General features: G+C 47.0%; 1 protein-coding gene across 4 annotated transcripts in view; it reads left to right on the top strand.

Moving 5' to 3' along the window:
- The first annotated feature begins 936 nt into the window (after positions 1-936).
- LAMP2 (lysosomal associated membrane protein 2) overlaps positions 937-15792 on the top strand; it is a 94805-nt gene continuing 79949 nt past the window's right edge. Inside the window, exons 1-2 of one of the 4 annotated variants that reach the window (XM_073599441.1) lie at positions 965-1093; positions 3383-3511. In XM_073599441.1, the coding sequence (XP_073455542.1) occupies positions 3454-3511 (58 nt within the window). In that variant the 5' untranslated portion in view covers positions 965-1093; positions 3383-3453. Of the gene's footprint in view, positions 1094-3382; positions 3512-15792 lie in introns of all 4 variants that reach the window. The other 3 variants (XM_073599443.1, XM_073599442.1, XM_073599444.1) reach the window with 3 other exon arrangements.

Genomic DNA, 15792 nt, shown 5'->3' with positions numbered 1-15792 from the left:
GTCAGACAGTAGATGAGTGGCCGGAGGAAGTGTGAAGGGGGTGAGTGCCCAGAGGAAGTTTGCCCGTGGATGAGTGGCAGGAGGAAGTGTGAAGGGGTGAGTACCCAGAGGAAGTGTGACAGTGGATGAATGCCCCGAGGAAGTGTGAAGGGGATGAGTAGCCAGAGGAAGTGTGACCATGGATTGGATGAGTGGCCAGAGTAAGTGTGACCATAGATGAGTGCCCAGAGGTAGTCTTACAGTAGATGGGTGCCCAGAGGAAGTGTGACCGTGGATGAGTGGCCAGAGGAAGTGTGACAGTGGATAAGTGGCAAGAGGAAGTGTGAAGGGGTGAGTGCCCAAAGGAAGTCAGACAGTGGATGAGTGGCCAGAGGAAGTGTGAAGGGGGTGAGTGCACAGAGGCAGAGTGACAGTGGATGAGTGGCTGGAGGAAGTGTGAAGGGGGTGAGTGGCCAGAGGAAGTCAGACAGTGGATGAGTGGCCAGAGGAAGTGTGAAGGGGGTGAGTGGCCAGAGGAAGTGTGAAGGGGGTGAGTGCTCAGAGGCAGAGTGACTGTGGATGAGTGGCCAGAGGAAGTGTGAAGGGGGCGAGTGCCAGAGGAAGAGTGACTGTGGATTGGATGATTGGCCAGAGGAAGCGTGACCGTGCATTGGATGAGCGGCTCAGGTAGCAAGCTGTTGTGTAACACAATGACCTCTCCAGCCAGACACATTTGACTCAGCAGTTACTATTACAAAAAAATTCTGTTTGCCATACTCCTCCTGCATTCACCGATAATACATCGTTGTGTACAATGATACTGTCTATTATTATTAGATACACACAGTGTAGGGTTATATGAGTGTCACACACGCTGTAGGTAAGAGCACTTGTGTGACTAGAGAAGAATATAATGTGATGTGATCTCGCCCTCCCGCTTACCATTGAGCTCTGTGAACACAAGAAATAAAGGTGAGGTCAGAGCGGTGGGCGGGGTCGGGCTGTCATGTGACTGTGCGGAGTGTGGTGCAGTCGGTGTGATCGGAGTAGACCAGCTGTACGGAGACGATGGAGCGCTGTCTGTGTTATATGATGCTGTGTTTGCTGGGCCTCGGTAAGTGGGAGAGGTGGGTGTAGGCCGGCAGGGGGGCGGTAAACAGCTGGGCTGTGATGACAGATGGAGGAGAGAGGCGCTGTGCCAAGACTTGTGTGATCCTCAGGAGGGAGGTGATACCAGGGGAGACCATCGCATTAGAAGACAATGGACAGCCTTGTCATTGTCAGCAGTCACATGAGCAGGCCATTACACAACATGCTGTCAGGGGAGACTTGTCATCACATTGTGTGTTATCACTGGAGCCCCTGTCAGCTTTTATTGCTGGAAGGAGAAGAAAGATGAAGGGGTACCGGTGTTCTGCCAAGAACTGTCCTCCTATCATATAGTGTCCGCCCCGTACTGCGCAGGCGCAGCGCCTGCGCAGTACGGAGGAGAAGGAGATGCCGAAAATGCCCGAAGTTGATCAGCTGACCATCAGCTGTACACGGCACTCGGGCACTTGTTAGTGATGGCTTTGCAAGAGGGCCCCTCGCGGGCTCGCTTCGCTCGCCACGCTTCGGGCACGGCCTCGCTGCGCTCGGCAACTATTTATTCTTACTCTATGTCCACTTGGATAGCAGGGAATGAACCTGGACACAGGGTAAGAATAAAAGCGCAGGCGCCGTGTACAGCTGACGATCAGCTGTTGAACTTCGGAGACTTTCGGCGTCTCGTTTGTCCTCCGTACTGCGCCTGCGCAGTACAGGGCGGACACTTTTGGATAGGGGACTGTATTCGACAAGACACCGGACCATTTCTTCACTAAAGCTTTTCTTTCCATTTCAGAAATCCTAAGAGAGGCTTCTAACCCCTCTTAGAGCTCTCATTGGGGAGATTTGCCTTCGCTTCCTGGCCTAAAGCCAACACAGGAAGTGAGAGGAAATCCCTGAAAAGTAAAGGAATCCTGGAGTGTCCCCATTGGAAGATCTGCCCACTATAAGGCCTTGTTTGCTGTCTGAAGCTCAATCCACATTCCTTAAGCTAACCATACACTATACAATCTAATATGTTCTCCTTTAGACTTACCAAACTGACAGTGCCCTTGCCCTACATAGTCTATGGTAGCTCTAAAGGAGAACGTACAGTCAGATTGTATAGTGTATGGTCATCATAATGGGGACACAGACTGCAATATAGAACAGGTGTTCTATCCCATCTCCTCCCTATCTGAAACTAAAAACAATTTTACATTTAGTTACACTTTAAGTGCTTTGAGTGTTTTAAGAACATAATAATGGCAGATGGTAAACATTTACTTAAAGGATAAGTTCACCTTTTGGACCACGTTATATGCTGCTGTGGGGGACGTTTAAGGATAGAGAGTTAGAAAGAGGCTGGTAAATATGTAATTTACTGGCCTCTTCCTTTTCTGAATCAACACAGTGGGTGATCAGTACTGATCACTCACTGCTCATTTATAACTGAAGCATAGTAAACTGCTTACTATGCTTCAGTTTGTGAATGGACAGGAAGCAGCTCTGCACAGAGCACTTCCCATTCATTCACTGTCCAGTGCAGCTGAGGCTGCAGAGAAAGAGACTGGGGAATCTCTGTCCTTGGTAATTTTCTCTGTCTCAAAAGTGAGACATCAGGGGTCTGTTTTGAATATATTTCACCTAAGGCCTGCAACAAGGCTCCTAAAAAAAAAAAAAAAAAACACATATAATAAAATATATATATCTTATAAATAATAAAAAACATAATTGTAAAAAAAAAAAACTGATACTGTCCACCATGAGCCCAGGTTCGCATTCGCGCGGGACACCAAGTAATTCACACAAGAATTGCAGCACATTCCTGTGCGAATTACATACAGTGTCTCTGTGGTGTCATTTGAGCCATGGATTTGTATGGCTCAAATCACACTGCATGCACACCAAACTTGTACAGGAACACCTTTTTATTTTATTTTTCTTTGTCCACACCAGAATCAGATGGTATGGGTGCTCACTCCCATGCCATCTGATTACGAGGAGAGAGCTGAACCGGACATGCGGCGGTGTGTTGACAAGTGACTGTAATGTCATTAGATGAAGCGATCATATTGTAAAGGGCCATAGTCATTGGGCCTTTACCCCGATCCATGATGCGCTGGATCTGGAGGACCTGGCAATCACAGACACTTCCAGGTGCATGCCCAAGGGGGTACATGGGAAGCGCAAGTTTGTGAGGGAGTCAATGTACGCCCTTCCAGAAGTAGCCGACCGCGCTGTAGCCATCATTTGGCTATGGCCCGGTCGGGAAGTGGTAAAAAAAAAAAAAAAAAAAAAAGGGCTTTGAACCCTGGTGATTTTTCATGTTTTTCAGGTAGATCTCCACCTCTCAAAGCTTGCCTACCCCTGCGCTAAAAGAAGCGTGAATAGAAATAACTTTCCAGCATGTTCCTAACCACCTTCCCTTCCTCCCATCTGGGCTTTTTGCTGCTCCCCATTCACTGCAAGTATTTCCCTTTGTTTCTGCTGTACACTGTGGCTTCTCTTGCTGGCTTGTATGTCTCTATAGAACACTGAAAGGAGCCACTGCGTGTCTTGTGGAAAAACAGGTATTCGACTCATCTGACCAATGGAATACTTGTAGTAGCTGAAGAGCAATGAAGTGGTGCTGTTTATGTTTCTTTTAGCAGGTTTTTATATACAACTGACCCCGTCGTGAATTTACCCGCTTGCCGACCTTCTACTGTACATTAGAGCTGCACGATTAATCGATAGTGCTAGTTCACACCAGATGCAGTTCCGTGTGCTTTTTTTCTGCACAAAAAAAAGCATGTGCAGTGTTTTTCATGTATTCCAATGGCTCTAGTTCACACCAATGCAGTCAGTTCCAGGTGCAGAAACTATCTGGAACTGACTGTATTGGCGTGAACTAGAGCCATTGGAATACATGGAAAACACTGCGCATGCTTTTTTTTTTGTGCAGAAAAAAAAAAAAAAAAACGGAACTGCATCTGGTGTGAGGTGCTAAAGAATCAAAATCGCGATTCTACTCCCCTCCCGATCCTAAAATGACATTTCGAGATACTATGTAACAAGTTCTCTGCTCACTTCTGACAGCTGACAAAATAAATAAATAAATCCAGGCAGCCTGACAAGAGAAACATTGTAAACATTTAGAGATGAAGAGAAACATTGTAAACTTTTAGTTCTTGGATCAATGATTTCCATCTGTAAATGAGGTCAGTTTAACCACTTAGGCCCCTTTCACACGATCGGACCATTCAGGTCCGCCTGTCAGTTTTGACGACGGACCTGAACGGGTGCTCCATGTTAGCCTATGGAGCGATGGATGTCAGCGGAGACATGTCCGCTGACATCCGACCCGGTCTGATCCGCTAAAAGCAGACGGATGCCTCTACGTTCAGATCTGTCGCTGGCGGATCGGGTGAGATCTGATGAAGACGGACATGCTGTCCGTTTTTATCCGATCTCTCCATAGGCAGCAGCGGCGCCTGACAAGCCCCTCCAGAGACCCTAGAGAAAAAAAATGGCGGTTGTTGCCATATTTTATGTTGCACTGTATTTGCACAGCGCTCTTTCAAACGCAATTTTTTTGGAAAAAAAATACACTTTAATTTTTTTTTTGTATAATGTAAAAGATGATGTTATGCTGCGACAATCGTGATCTTTATTCTAAGTGTAGCGATACCCCCGCAGGAGCTGCTTAGGTTAGTTCAGTCCGTTTCTCTGCCTCTCAACCCCGATAACAGTCTCAGCCCCCTCTGGCACACCTGGCAATAATGTAAGTGTAATGACCATTGAGAAACACACACATTATGACAAAACACAGAAATTGTCTTTACTGCAATATTTCCGTGGAAAAATAAAAGAACAGTAACAAAATATATTCGAGTAATCAACTAGAGAGCAATAACTGAGATTTAAGGGCAATATTGCTTTCAATACTATATTCAAGCTGCTTTCAGGGGATTCCAAACACTAGAATGTCCCCAAGAGCAGAGACACGGTTAAATGGCAAATAAAGCACAATATGACACTTTAAATTGGTTATCTGTACTCAGATTAACTCTATGAGTCCAGGCAGGAGAAGAGCAGAGGGATGACCCCCTTTGTGTCAGGCTTCTCTCTCCTGTCCTCTTGACATCACAGGCCCAACTTTACACACTATATACAAATCAACAGGTAATAGCTTAACTTCTTAGACGAACTGTCCCACACACCCAATGCATATACAGAGCCCTGAGTATGTGTGTGCGGATCCGTATGGCACTAGTAGTTTCAGTTTGGTGTCTTCAGCTAGCAACTTTCGTTGGTGCACTTAAACTCCTCCATAGTAGGGCCAAACAACACAACTGGCCCAGATTATCAAGTGGAACAGACAGGGGGAGAGGACAATGATGTCTGTATACAATGTCCCAGAAATGGGTAGCCTTATCCCTTTATCCCTGTGGTACTTCAAGTGTCAACAAGATGACTACGAGCAATGATGTCTGTATACAGCGTTCAAATAACCCCTTCTGTAGTGCAGTGTCTCTGTTTCCTGCAGATGGGCAGAACTGCCCTCTCACCAAATCCTGCGGTCAAGGCCCAAACGAACGTCCCAGAACAGACACGCTCTCTTGGCAACCCAACTGGTCACCTCACACTGCAACGATTCACTGTCGGTGTGCTTGCGCCTTGATATACACCTGGGATCCCCCTCTCTCAGGCTGGACTTCCCAACTGTCAGTGGAGGCAGTGAATCGCGCTGGGAGATCATCTGAGAGACAGCACCTCTCCCTCAGGTCTGGTCTCTACCCTCCCTCAGGGCTGACTGACTTTTTCTCAGGACACAAAATGGAGTCTTTACTATCCTGTCACAGAGCATCCTGAGCTTTTTGTAGTTCCTTCCTGAATACCAGGCTATAGGGCCGCTTTGTGAGGGAACTGCATGTCCCAGAATCCATTGCAGTTGCTTCCTGCTGCTTGGTACAGTCTCTCTGGCTGCTGTAACTGTGCCTTTTTTTTTTTTTTTTTTTTAACAGAAAAGTTTTTATTTATAACAAATACAAAAATAATACAAAAGAAAACAAACAAAACACGGTACATCATAAGTATATCTTAGCAATGTAACCTATCTAGAAAAAAATAATAGATCACAATTGAATAAGATGGACGTAATTTGATGATGCTACATAGATCTGCTCCGAAGTATAAGGCGGAGCATGGTATTCTGGCCTGGCCCATGTGCTGGTATAGAAAAGTGTCCATATAATTGACCATATAATTGATGGGGAAGAGTGGGAGGAGGAAAGGGGATCATATTAGACCTAGCTATATTATTGTGTCTTCTCAGGCATATACTTGATTATGACAAGTCAGTTAGGCTTGTTAGTTGGGTAGACATGAACAGAAGGGCTCAGCGTTCATACAGGGCTTCTTTGGGGAAGTAGAGGGCTTCACCTATAGGTTCCTGTGATTTCTGTCTCAGTCATACTGGGTAAGCGAGTGTTATCTCTATCACCTGTTTGTAAGAAATATTTCAAGGCCTGGTTAGTCAATCCATACATCCATCAGTACCTTTATTTACTGAGCTATCTTCGTGGGCCGGGTCAAACCGAAGGTGATCTAGTGCTCACCCATGATTTCCACACCTTGTCAAATTTTTGGGGACATTTGCGACCCATATACGTTAATTTGTATAAGGGTAGCACCGCATCCACCAGGGCATGCCATTGATTCACCGTGGGAGGAGTCATTAGTTTCCATTGTTGGAGACGGGCTTTTCTGGCATAAAAGCATAGATAAAATAATAGTAATTTGTCATATGTGGAGTGAGTGATCAATTCAGTAATTCCCAAGATAAGAATCTTAGGATCCAAGGGCACAGAAAGATTGGTGACAGAATTAATTTCCTCAACCACTTTCTTCCAGTACTCCTGGATGACATGACATTCCCAGATGACATGGTAAAACGTCCCTACCGACTGCTGATATTTTGCACATTGCTCTGATTGCGTAGGATATATCCGTGCTAGCTTCTGTGGTGTATAATAAGCTCTGTGTATGAATTTGAGTTGGATAAATCTATCCCTAGCCGAGATCACTGTCGGTATATAGTTTTGAACTGCCAGTTCCCATTGTTCGTCAGAGAGATCAGTGATGTCTGTCTTCCACATCTGCAGTAGATGTGGGGTCTTCTCTGCGTCTCCGCAGGTAAGGCGTAGGTATATGGAAGACAGTATCCTGTCTACCCTCCGTGAGGTAAGGAAGCTTTCCACCATATTTGGGACCACTGTAACCACTCTGGGGAACTGTGCTTGCGTAGCATGTTTTAGCTGAAGATACCGAAATAGCATCCAGGAAGGAAGCTGGTAGGTCGTTTTGAGTTCTGGGAATGGGAGAATTTTTCCGTTAGGCATAATCTGCTTAATCTTCACTATCCCAAATTTAGCCCAAATACTGGGGTCTGGGATGGATCTAAAGTGTAAAAGTTTGGGATTACCCCATAGTGGGGTATGAGGGGAGATAGTATCTTGTTTGGCTATAGCTGCAGTGACCTTATCCCATACTTGTAGTGTGGTGCGCATTGGTAGGGTTACATGTGAGCTGGCCTTTACTCCTCTATAGACAAGGTTCGTGAGAGCTGAGTAGGAACCCATTATAGCTGCTTCAAGATTTACCGCAGGGTTTGATCTAGGCTGTTTGAACCACCAGCGAACAGTGACTAGCACTGCCGCCCAGTAATATTTCTGAAAGCATGGTAATGCCAGGCCTCCAGAAGACAGGGGAAGTTGTAGCTTGACTTTCGCTATTCTTGGAGTTTTCCCTCCCCATATAAAAGAGGAGATTACCTCGTCTAGTTTGCGGAAAAAAGAAACAGGGATTGGTACCGGGGTGTTCCTAAAAATGTATAAGAACTTAGGGAGGAATGTCATTTTTAATAGATTCACCCTTCCCACTGGTGTCAGTGGAAGCGTTTTCCAGGCCTGACATCTTACAATAAGGGTTTGAAGAATTGGGTATAGATTATGCGTCAGGTATTGGGTCAGGTCTCTACATATCTCGATACCAAGATATCTAAACTGGGTAACTCTGCGGAGGGGGGTCAGGTCAGGTGTGGGGGGGTTATTATCAGAGAGACTGAACAGACTAGATTTACTCCAATTAATTTTGACCCCAGAGAAATCTCCATAATAATGTATTATTTCTAGAGCCGCAACTAAAGAATGGGTATCGTCGCCTAGATATAAAAGCGTATCATCCGCGTATAGCGAGAGTCGTTCCACCAGTGGTCCCATCTCCAGTCCCCTCACCGCAGAAGCCGAGCGGAGCAATATAGCCATAGGTTCAATGGCCAGGGCGAAAAGCCCTGGGGACAGTGGACATCCTTGCCTTGTCCCCCTGCATAGTTGGAAGGGGGGGAGAGAGGAGACCACCCGCACGCACCCTGGCCGATGGGGATTTGTAGAGTAGTTTGACCCAGCTGATAAATTTAGTTCCGAATCCAAATTTAGACATTACCTCCCGGAGAAAGGCCCACTCAACCGAGTCAAAGGCCTTCTCGGCGTCTAGTGAGGCCACCACTCCACTCTCCTTAGGGTCACGGGGCAGCACTATGTTAGTATGGAGTCTGCGGATGTTTATATCGGTGCCTTTGCCCGGCATAAACCCGGTCTGGTCACCATGTATTAGGGAGAGTATCACCGAGTTTAATCTACCCGCCAGAATCTTAGTAAGGATTTTGGCATCCACGTTCAATAAAGAAATGGGCCGGTAGGACGAGCACATTTCCGGGTCCTTCCCTGGTTTTGGAATGACAACAATCACCGCCTCCATCATTGAAGGTGGGAGACATTGTTGAGTCAGTGTTTTAGTAATCGTGGGGGCTTAATATTTCCAGATTAGTTTTGTAAAACTCCGTGGGTAGTCCGTCAGGTCCCGGAGTCTTACCTGCCTGTAGTGACTTAATAGCTCTCTGGACTTCTTTTAGGGTGATGGGAGCTTCCAGCGCCTGGCTCGCTTCTGTTGTTAAAGTAGGGAAGTCTATCTTTTGGAGAAATAGATTTAATTCCTCAGGGGAGTATGTTGCTCTGGATGTATAGAGTTGCTGATAATACCGCTCAAATCGCGCATTAATATGCACGGGGTCAGAGAGCAAAGTATCATCTTCATCTCTAATATTGGCAATACAGGAGTTTCCAGCCCGTTCTGTTGCCAGCCAGGCTAGCAATCTACCCGATCGTTCGCCCTGCTCAAATATACGTTGAGTCTGGGCAAGGAGGAAGCGCCGGCAGGAGGCTGCACGAATAAGCGCCACCTCCCTATATGCCGTGAGCATATCAGTATGTGTGGCCTGATCGGGTGAGGCTGTGTATTGAGTCTCAAGTCTTAGTGCCCTTTTTTCAGCCGTCGAAAGCTCCAGTTTCGACTCTTTCCTAATTTTAGAAATGTTAAACTGATATCTGCCCCTGGCAAACGCCTTGAATGCGTCCCATACCATTGGTGGAGGGGCCGAGTGATCATTATGTGTCCAGTATTCCCCAAGCTCCATTAACATTATCGGTTCCATTTTCTCATCAGTGATCCAGTATCTGGAAAGTCTCCACAGTCCCGCACTAGCTGCTGAGCCTGTGGAGAGATCCAGCATGACAGGGGTATGGTCCGATATACCACGTGGTAGAAGGGAGACAGCGGACACCCGGGATAGCAGGGGATCAGTAACATAGATTAGGTCAATGCGTGATAATGTTGCTTGGGTAGCAGAGTGACAGGAAAATTGTCTACCCTGTGGATTTTTCCATCTCCACGTATCATAGAGGCCATACATCTCCGCCCAACGAGACAGCGCTGTTTCGGTCGTGTGACCTGGGTGCAATTTATCAGCACTGGGGTTGGGGGTCATGTTGAAGTCGCCTGCTATGATTATATTAGGGGTGGAATAGCCTGCAATAATAGTTTGAATTTTATGCAGAATCGTCATTTTGGCCGGTGGTGGTACATATACCCCTACTATTAACATTTCCAATCTGTCACACAGTGCGTGTAAAATTACATATTGCCCGTCCGGGTCTAGGCGAAGGTCCAGAAGCACAAAGGGGAGCGCCTTGTGTATAAGGACACTAACTCCCCGGGAGTGGGAGGAGTATGTGGAGTGGAAATATGATCCCATCCATGGCTTCTTGAGGGAAAGTATCTTTGAGCCCGTAAGATGGGTTTCCTGGAGTAGGCAAATGTGCGGGTGATATTTTTTCAAGTATGAAAATACTAGGGATCTCTTAAATTTGGAATTGAGCCCCCGCACATTCCAAGAGATCACTCTAAGGGGGGCCATACTTGTAAGTGGGCAATCATCACGACCGCTCCATCCTCCGGACCTCCACCCAGACCCAGGTACATATCCAGCATACCTGATTCATTATCAAGTACATTTTCTACTCCTAATAAACAGGTCAAATAGAAGTCTGTCATATGAGCATCAACACAAACATATTTTATGGTGTACCGTTGAACATAACCCCTTCCCCCCCCCTCCCCACGCAACCCCTTAAACTCAGGTGCATTTGATCACCCAAACAAAGCATGACTTTAAGTCCTTGGGAGGCGATGCGCCAACAGGGCGCCTTGGAGGCACAATAAGAAAGCCCACAAACTGTTTAACAGTCGTGGGGTCCGCCAGCTAAACCTTATCAAGGTATAATCATAAAAATAGAAAAAGGGGAATCATTTCCCCTGTGGAAGAATTGTGTCCCTTATATAATAGAGGAGGCCCCTCCATCACCGACCGTTACCCTGCCGGCGATGAAGGTGCACCCGGGTTCAAAAATTGGAGGATCCCCGTAACCAATTCCCCAGTTCCCTCTTAACAGAATGTGGGTAGGAGATTCTTCTTCATGAGTTAGTCACGAGGTGCACCGTCAATTCTCCTGTGTAATATAATCGTGTTTCACAATGTGAGCGGTGGTGCATATGTACGTCACAAAGTTCTGACCAAGAGTATCTTGTTGCATTAAAAGTCCATCTTCAGGAGGAGTAAGGGACCGTGTGTCATCGGCATCAGTGACCGGCTAATTTCCAGAAACCAGCAGGGTAAAACAAATTAGGCCGCAAACAAAAACTCACCCACTGGGATATGCCATTCAATGCGGCCTTTTGCTGCACAATGCAGTCACTGGTGTACATGTATGTCTCAAAGGTCTGGTCAGCAGTAGCTTGTCATATGCAAGTTCCATAGTAAGTAGTAGTTATTTTGCCTCAGCAATGGTGTCGGTTAGCTCAGGTGGTGTATTCACCGCATCATGACGTGATCACTGGTTGGTATGTATATCCCCGATTTCTGCCTAGTCACAGTAGTTCGTCAGTAACTAGTAGCTAGTGAATGGCAGGAAAAAGGAGAGAGGGGGGTGCACATAAAAGTGTGTTGCAGAATAGAGACACTCACCCACTGGAAAGAGAGAGCAGGTAGCAATCAGGACCCATTTTCAGCGCTGTGGAATGGTGTCCAGCCAGTTAGCAGCTTCTTCTGGAACAGTAAAGAATCTGTGTGTTTCTCCGTCTTGGACCCGTAGACGGGCCGGGAAAAGCATACTGTATTTGAAGCCTCTTTTGCGCATCTCTTGCTTCACCTGGTCAAATGTTTTGCGCTGTTTTTGCGTCTCGACAGAGAAATCTGGGAAGATCATCAGGCGGGACCCCTCGAATCGCAGTGCTTCCATCTTTCTACTTTCTCTCAGCACAGCATCGCGGTCTCTGTAGTTCAGCAGCCGGAGGATGAACGTGCGAGGTGGCGCCCCAGGAGGCCCCCAAGTCGCCGGCATCCTGTGGGCGCGCTCCACCGCAAAGAAGGGGGAGAAAGCCGCCTGGGGGAACAACTGACGTAGAAGGCGCTCGGTAAATCCAGCTGGATCAGGATCTTCAGCCTTCTCAGGGAGGCCAATAATTCGGAGGTTATTCCTCCTGTTGCGGTTCTCCGAGTCTTCCGCACGATATTCCAATGCCTTTACTTTAGTGGTGAGGGTTCGGAGGGCTGATGTGTGTTCACCCAGCACATCTTCCGTGTCCCCCACGCGGCGCTCCACTTCCGACAGCCGGGTTCTGAATTTGTCCATATCCTTACGAATAAGACCCATCTCCAGCTGTATTTTGTCAATTTTGCCTGTCAATGTAGTTTGGCAGGTCCCGATCGCCTGCATCAGCTCTGTGAAGTGGTCTGCATCTTGAATCTCAGGATCCGCTTCCTCGGTCTGTGACGCCATATTGGCCGTCTTGTTACTATCGGCTTTCCCGCCACGGGGAGTAGTACGGGCTGTAGAGGGCTTCTTGTGGGCGGCGGAGCGGCGATTATAGGGCATACCAGGTCTGTAGGTTCAGAGCTGTGTCTGGGTGATTCCAGGTTATAAAAGTCCGCAGGGAAACAGGATTATTAGCCGGCAGGGTGCTGGAGCCTCTCAACTATGCGTCCATCCCGGTCGCCATCTTGGACACGCCCCCGTAACTGTGCCTTTTTAATTGGCTTACTTCCTGCCAATAGGGGCACAAGAGACTACTGAATGCACAGCTGTGTGTCAGCTCACATTACATTAACCACTTCCAGCCTGAGGATGTCATATGATGTCCTTGACTTTCAGTGGGAATATCTGAATAATGCCTGCAGCTACAAGCATCATTCAGATATCCTTTTTTTCAGCCGCCGATTCTGTGCACCGTAACAACAATTTAGTGGCAGTTCAGCTGCTAGATCAGGTAAAAAGGTAGGTAAAAAACAGCTGCGCTAAAGAGTGATCTGAGTGAAAATATACCACACACATTTAACAATTTAAATAATGATGATAATAAAGTGCACAAAAATTATGAAAGAGAAAAAATGGCAAGAAAGTCCAAACAATATATGATGTGCTGAATTCAAGGTACAAAAGTGCAATCTTCCATCACCAGTGATAGAACACCAAAGCAAATGCAAGCTCACCAGAGGCAAGCAAAAGAAAGCTTGTGGCTTAAACCCAGCCAGGGCCTTTCTAGGAAGTGTCAGGCAACAGACTCCCAAGGAACACTGATCCAGGATCGGTATGCAATCAATAGGAGGAAGGAGCCCTCTGGTGCCGTAACATCAGGGCATGGAAGAAAAAATAATCCCCATAGTGTGATACCGATTTATTAAAATAAGAAGAGTAACACTTACAAAATAGGTAAAATTTCAAGCGGAGATTGGCCGGCCAGCCTGCGAGCACCTGTGACTCTCCGGAGACAGCAACACAATACATCAGCACGTCCTCCCGCCCGACATGTGTTTCGTCACAAATATAACCTGCAAGATATTATAAAGTGCAAAATATCACAACCTGTATGAGGAGCCTGAGTTGACTTGGGTGGTTCAGCTGCTAGATCGTTCTTACAGGAGAGGGAAATCCAATCCCTCCGCCACCCTCTGGTGCTTCTCTGGGCTCTCCTGTGCCATCGGGGACCCGGAGAAAGAATCAGCCCCTGCCGGATGACGATCCTAGAGATTTCCGGTGAACAGATGGTCACCAGTCATCTCTATGACCGTCAATGGCCTTGGTGCGACGTTGTGATGTCATGTCTGGGCCGTGCTTGTAAACAAAGCCACGATCGTGGCTGTAAAGCATGGGATCGTGAATTTTTTTTTTTTTTTTTTCTTTTTGTTTTTGATCTCATGCTTTCCAGCTTGGAGGAGAGATGTGGGGTCTTACTGACCCCACATCTCTCCATAAAGAGGACCCATCGCACACCATGTTTACATTCCTTGTAATAGGAATAAAAGTGATAAAAAAAAAAAAAATTTAAAAGGAGAAAGTGTAAAAAAAAAAAAACATTTAAAGCATACGCACACGTAAGTCCCACCCACATATGTAAACGCCGTTCAAACCACACATGTGAGGTATCGCCGCGTGCGTTAGAGTGAGAGCAATAATTCTAGCTCTAGACCTCCTCTGTAACTAAACTGGTAATCTGTAAACATTTTTAAAGTGTCGCCTATGGAGATTTTTAAGTACCTAAGTTTGGCGCCATTCCATGAGTGTGCGCAATTTTAAAGCGTGACATGTTGGGTATCTATTTATTCGTTTTGATTTTTGATTTTTTATTCATATAACAATTTTTTTTCCAAAAAAAAACACGTTTGAAAAATTGTTGCGCCAATACCGTGCGACTTAAAACGTTGCAACGACCGCCATTTTATTCCCTAGGGTGTTTGCTAAAAAAAATATATAGTGTTTGGGGGTTCTGAGTAATTTTCTAGCAAAAAATGATAATTTTTACATGTAGGAGAGGAGCGCCAGAATAGGCCCGGTATGGAAGTGGTTAACTCAGCCAGTGAAACAGGAAGAGAGGGAGCGTGAAAAATCCCCCTTGCAGCTTCTGGCAGGCAGCTCTCCCTAACTCAAGCTGTAAAGCCTGTGTACATTGTTCCAGTCAGCTTGGCGGGGTCATGGGTTATAGAGTGAGACACCCGCTACATAAGCAAAAAAAATCGACATGATTCTGGCTAAAATAAGAATCATGCTCTACTGTACATATACAGCGGCAAGGCGGTTCTGCATGCCCCGGATCACATACCTAGTATGTGATCCTGTACTTCTGGGTCTGGGGTGCACATGCACCGTGAGAGCTCATCTGCAAGTACCCACGGACTCCATGTCCGCCGGTACCCGCCGATCATTGGACGGAGAGCCAGAAAGGCTATCTGCCTATGTAAACAAGGCAGATTGGCGTTCTCTCAGTAGGGATGGCATTGATCCTGTGTTCCTGCAAAGCAGGAACATGGATCAATGCTTTCCCAGGGCCGGTGTACCTACGAGGCGAACTAGGCAGCCGCCTAGGGGCGCATTGCCACCTAGTTGCGCAGCTGACCCTTGTCGCCCCCCACAAGCTCACGGCAGAGCCGCTGATAGGGCACCCGGACAGCAAGGTGTTCGGTGCGGCGGGAGGGTGGTAGCCTTGCGGTGCGGAGTGCAGCTTCTCCCCTCTCCCTCCCATCGGCTTTCACATGCTGGAGGGAGAGGGACGTCTGTGTAATAAGGCAGGCAGCCAATAGCGCTGCTCTTCTGAGTGGGAGGGCGAAACTGCTAAGTTGCTCCGCCTCCCACTACCTCCTTAGCCAATCAGATTGTCCAGCCCGCCACATTTGACCAGAAGATGTTAGTGGCCAGAGCAGGATGGGATGGAGAGGACCCGACATACCTGAGCATGAAGAAGGTATGAAATAAAACATATCACAATGCTGGCTGCAGGATCAGTGTGTTCTCCTTCTCCCATTATCAAGGGATTCCCCTCCTTCTCACACTGCTTCTTATCTCTGTTTTTATTTACACTGAACACAGGACCTGAGAATGCTGATTAGACTTCTGCAAGACCTGCAACTTCAGCTCTTTATATGTGCCAGAGTCCATCCTGATTTGTTTTGACCTTTTTATTTGTTATCTTGGAAGGAATTAGGTTGGTCAGGCTGGGAGTTTCTCAGACCTGTTAACCATTTACTGTCCTCCTGTGCTTGAGAAATGACTGTTAGGGCCCTTTCACACTGGAGCAGTTTGCAGGCGCTATTGTGCTAATAGCGTCTGCAAACCGACCCGAAAGTGCTGCTGCTGTCTCTGGGCTTTCACACTGGAGAGGTGCGCTAGCAGGACGGGAAAAAAAGTCCTGCTAGCAGCACCTTCGGAGCGGTGAAGGAGTGGAGTGTATACCGCTCCTGCCCATTGAAATCAATGGGACAGCGCGGCTATACCACCGGCAAAGTGCCTCTCCGGTTTTTAACCCTTTCTCGGCCGC

This window comes from Aquarana catesbeiana, linkage group LG09 (assembly GCF_042186555.1).
Source record: "Aquarana catesbeiana isolate 2022-GZ linkage group LG09, ASM4218655v1, whole genome shotgun sequence".
NCBI lineage: Eukaryota > Metazoa > Chordata > Amphibia > Anura > Ranidae > Aquarana > Aquarana catesbeiana.
Note: the sequence above shows the minus strand (reverse complement) of the source record. Positions and strands in the feature narration are given on the sequence as shown.